Source organism: Habropoda laboriosa, unplaced genomic scaffold (assembly GCF_001263275.1).
Source record: "Habropoda laboriosa isolate 0110345459 unplaced genomic scaffold, ASM126327v1 scaffold20, whole genome shotgun sequence".
NCBI classification, from domain to species: domain Eukaryota; kingdom Metazoa; phylum Arthropoda; class Insecta; order Hymenoptera; family Apidae; genus Habropoda; species Habropoda laboriosa.
The window spans coordinates 1,259,846-1,262,660 of record NW_017100143.1 but is presented as its reverse complement, the minus strand read 5'-3'; the positions used below and the strand labels follow the sequence as shown (position 1 = coordinate 1,262,660).

General features: G+C 42.1%; 1 protein-coding gene across 1 annotated transcript in view; it reads left to right on the top strand.

Moving 5' to 3' along the window:
• The window catches only part of LOC108573189 (beta-1-syntrophin-like), a 186,067-nt gene extending 184,540 nt beyond the window's left edge, over window positions 1–1,527 (top strand). Inside the window, exon 7 of the mRNA XM_017935584.1 lies at window positions 980–1,527. Coding sequence (XP_017791073.1) covers window positions 980–1,072 — 93 coding nt within the window. The 3' untranslated portion in view covers window positions 1,073–1,527. The remainder of the gene's footprint in view (window positions 1–979) is intronic.
• Window positions 1,528–2,815: the final 1,288 nt, after the last annotated feature.

The following is a 2,815-nucleotide window of genomic DNA, read 5'->3' as shown; positions in this document are numbered from 1 at the left end:
TTCGATGGAAAAATTATTCCGCTCTCGAGCTATCTCGGAAACGAAGCTGCAAATGGAGAATCCTCGGGATCCGTGACTCTTTGGAATTTTTATTAAGCGATCGCTTGCGGGAAAAACAATGATCTATAAGTTGAGAAGGTTTTATTATAAGGGAGATTAATTTTTGAACGTGAGGAATGGGAATGGAGGAACTTGTGTTTGGAGAAGATTCTGCTGGGTTTGGGAATTTGCCAATTTTTGTACTTATTCTAAACTATGAATCTCTCTAGATGCGAAAGAAAATAGTCTCATTGTAAAATATACTGAATTAAAAATTTCTAAGTCTAAACTATAAATCTCTGCAGATGTAACAAAAGATAGTTTCATTCTAAAATACATTGTTCAGAATTTCGGAAAATTTTTTGTCTTAAAATGTTTTATTGTCTAATTCTAAACTATAAATCTCTCTGGATGCAGCAAAAAATAGTTTCATTCTAAAATACATTATTCAGAATTTCTCGAAATTTGTCGTCTTAAAATGTTCTATTGTCTAACTTCAAACTGTTAATCTCTCTAGATGCAATCAAAAAGTAATTTAATTCTAAAATACATGAAATTCAGAATCTCTCAAAATTTTTCCAGCCACTTCGATCAAAAATACTCAGCAAAAATTTCCAGCAATCTCCTGCACTCCCTCCATCAACCAGTACCCCAAATTTCCCCTTATCAAGCACACCCCACTTTTTTACTCCCAACAATTACCAGCGGACCACGGTTTACAACTGCAATCACACAAACACTTCTAAACCCAAACAACCCCTCTTCACATTAAAAAAAAAAAAAACAATTTCTCCTAGCAACCGACCGAACAACTAAATCTAAATCCTCAAAGAACCTCGTCAAACCACCAACCTCGTTAACGCTAGATCCTAAACCGTGCTCCGCTAGACACCCATGCAACAGAAACGCTCTAACGATCCTCCCCCGTGGCAAATTCCAGGAGCTGGACCTCGAGAGCTGTCCGAAGCCGATCGTGTTCGTTCTGCACAACTTCCTGTCAGCGAAGATTCACCGGCTGGGCCTGAGCGCATAGGGGTACGAGGGGGCCCCGACGGAGGCCCCCGACCTGCCACCACACACCACCAGGTCCGTCACTAGCGCCTTCCTTCACTGAGCCCTTCCATCGAGAAATTCAAACAAAAACCAGCCCATCCAAACGAGAACCGATAACGGAAGAAGAAGAAGGGTGGCACAGGCAGGACAGACGAACGACTCGACGAACCATCGCAAACATACAGACACACACACACACATACACCACTCGACGGACCACAAGGAAGAGCAAACTTCCATTAAAAGGAGAAGAAACGGAGAGAAAAAGAATCCAACCCTGGAGATCGGTAATATTTAATACATTTAAATCCAGGAATAAAAAAAAAACAATTCACTCGCTCTTCCAAACCGTTCTATCCAGTCTCTAACGTCACCGACAACACTTAATTCAATTATTCAGAGGCGAATTAGACGGGTGCACGAGCGAGGGATGTGCGAGAGAAAGACTCTCTGGACACTGTTCAGACACTGAAAGTATATTAAAAAAAAAAAAAAAAAAAATGAAACAATTGAGTAACGATCGGAATAAAAGAAATTTTGTTCGATCGAAGCCATCCAACGCGCGATTTTTTTCCCACGGAAAGTAAAACGCACGCAACAAGTAGGCTAGCTGATGAGAAAGGATGTCGCTGAGAGGGAGTCGTAACTAATCAACGCGCCTAAGTAACCGATTAAAACTATCTACCTAAAACGCTAAGTAACGAAAGAGAGTGTGCGAGAGATTGCGTGTGAGCGAGTGAGAGAGAGTGTGTGCGAGAATAGGTGTATTTAAGCGGAGAGTGAGAGCTCCGATCGAACGCTCGGTCCTGGAGAACCCAGCGGAAAGAGCTAATCAATTACTGTCCAACCGTCGCTCGTTGGCTCTGGTACCAGAGGATCGAACGACTCTGCGATCCTCCGACCTCTCTTCTCTTATAAACAAACCTTCGAGGATACTCTTTCTGCCGGTGAAATAAGGGGAAGACTGGTGGCGAGGAGAAGTTACCGTGTCAAAGTGGAGAGAGTACTGGTAACGTCTACAAGCGGCCACTTTAAAGTGTTGCGATGTACATGGCCGTTTCTACCTGCCGCAGACGAAACTTTCGGATACCGGAGGATGTTCCTGGACGTTTTACCGATTACAGGTGAATTATTTGCTACCTTTCTCTGCGAGTTTTGGGAAACTTCAAGGTGGAGGCAGGTGATTTATTTCAGCATTAAAATGTAGGTTAATTGATCTTTTTTAAAGAGCGACATTTTGGGGGAAATTTGACACCTGGAGACAGGTGATTTTGCGGAAGATCTATTGTTGTGTCGGAAAGTAGGTCGATCACTGGTAATTGATTTTTTTCAAAGAGTGACATTTTTGGGGGGAAATTTGACACCTGGAGACTTTGGGAATTTAGAATTGTATGAAAAAGTAGGTCGATTTTTTCTCAAAATGTGGGACATTCGTAGAAAATTTGGGACGTGGAAACGGGTGATTTTCTGTATAATTGTCGAACGTCTGGAATCTAGGAAATTTAGCGAAATAGATGTTTAGAATAATGCTCGGGCGATCGAAGGTGCGAATTTAGTGGAAATGCTAGCCCTGGAAAATAGGTGAATTGGATGAAAATTCTCTCGGTACTTGTTACTCGCCATCGGATCTTCCGAACGATCCAGCCTGGAAATTTCTACGAAATTTCCCGAAGGAAGGAAGGAGGGAAGAAAGGAAGGGTTCCGAAGATCGAATAAATTCGAG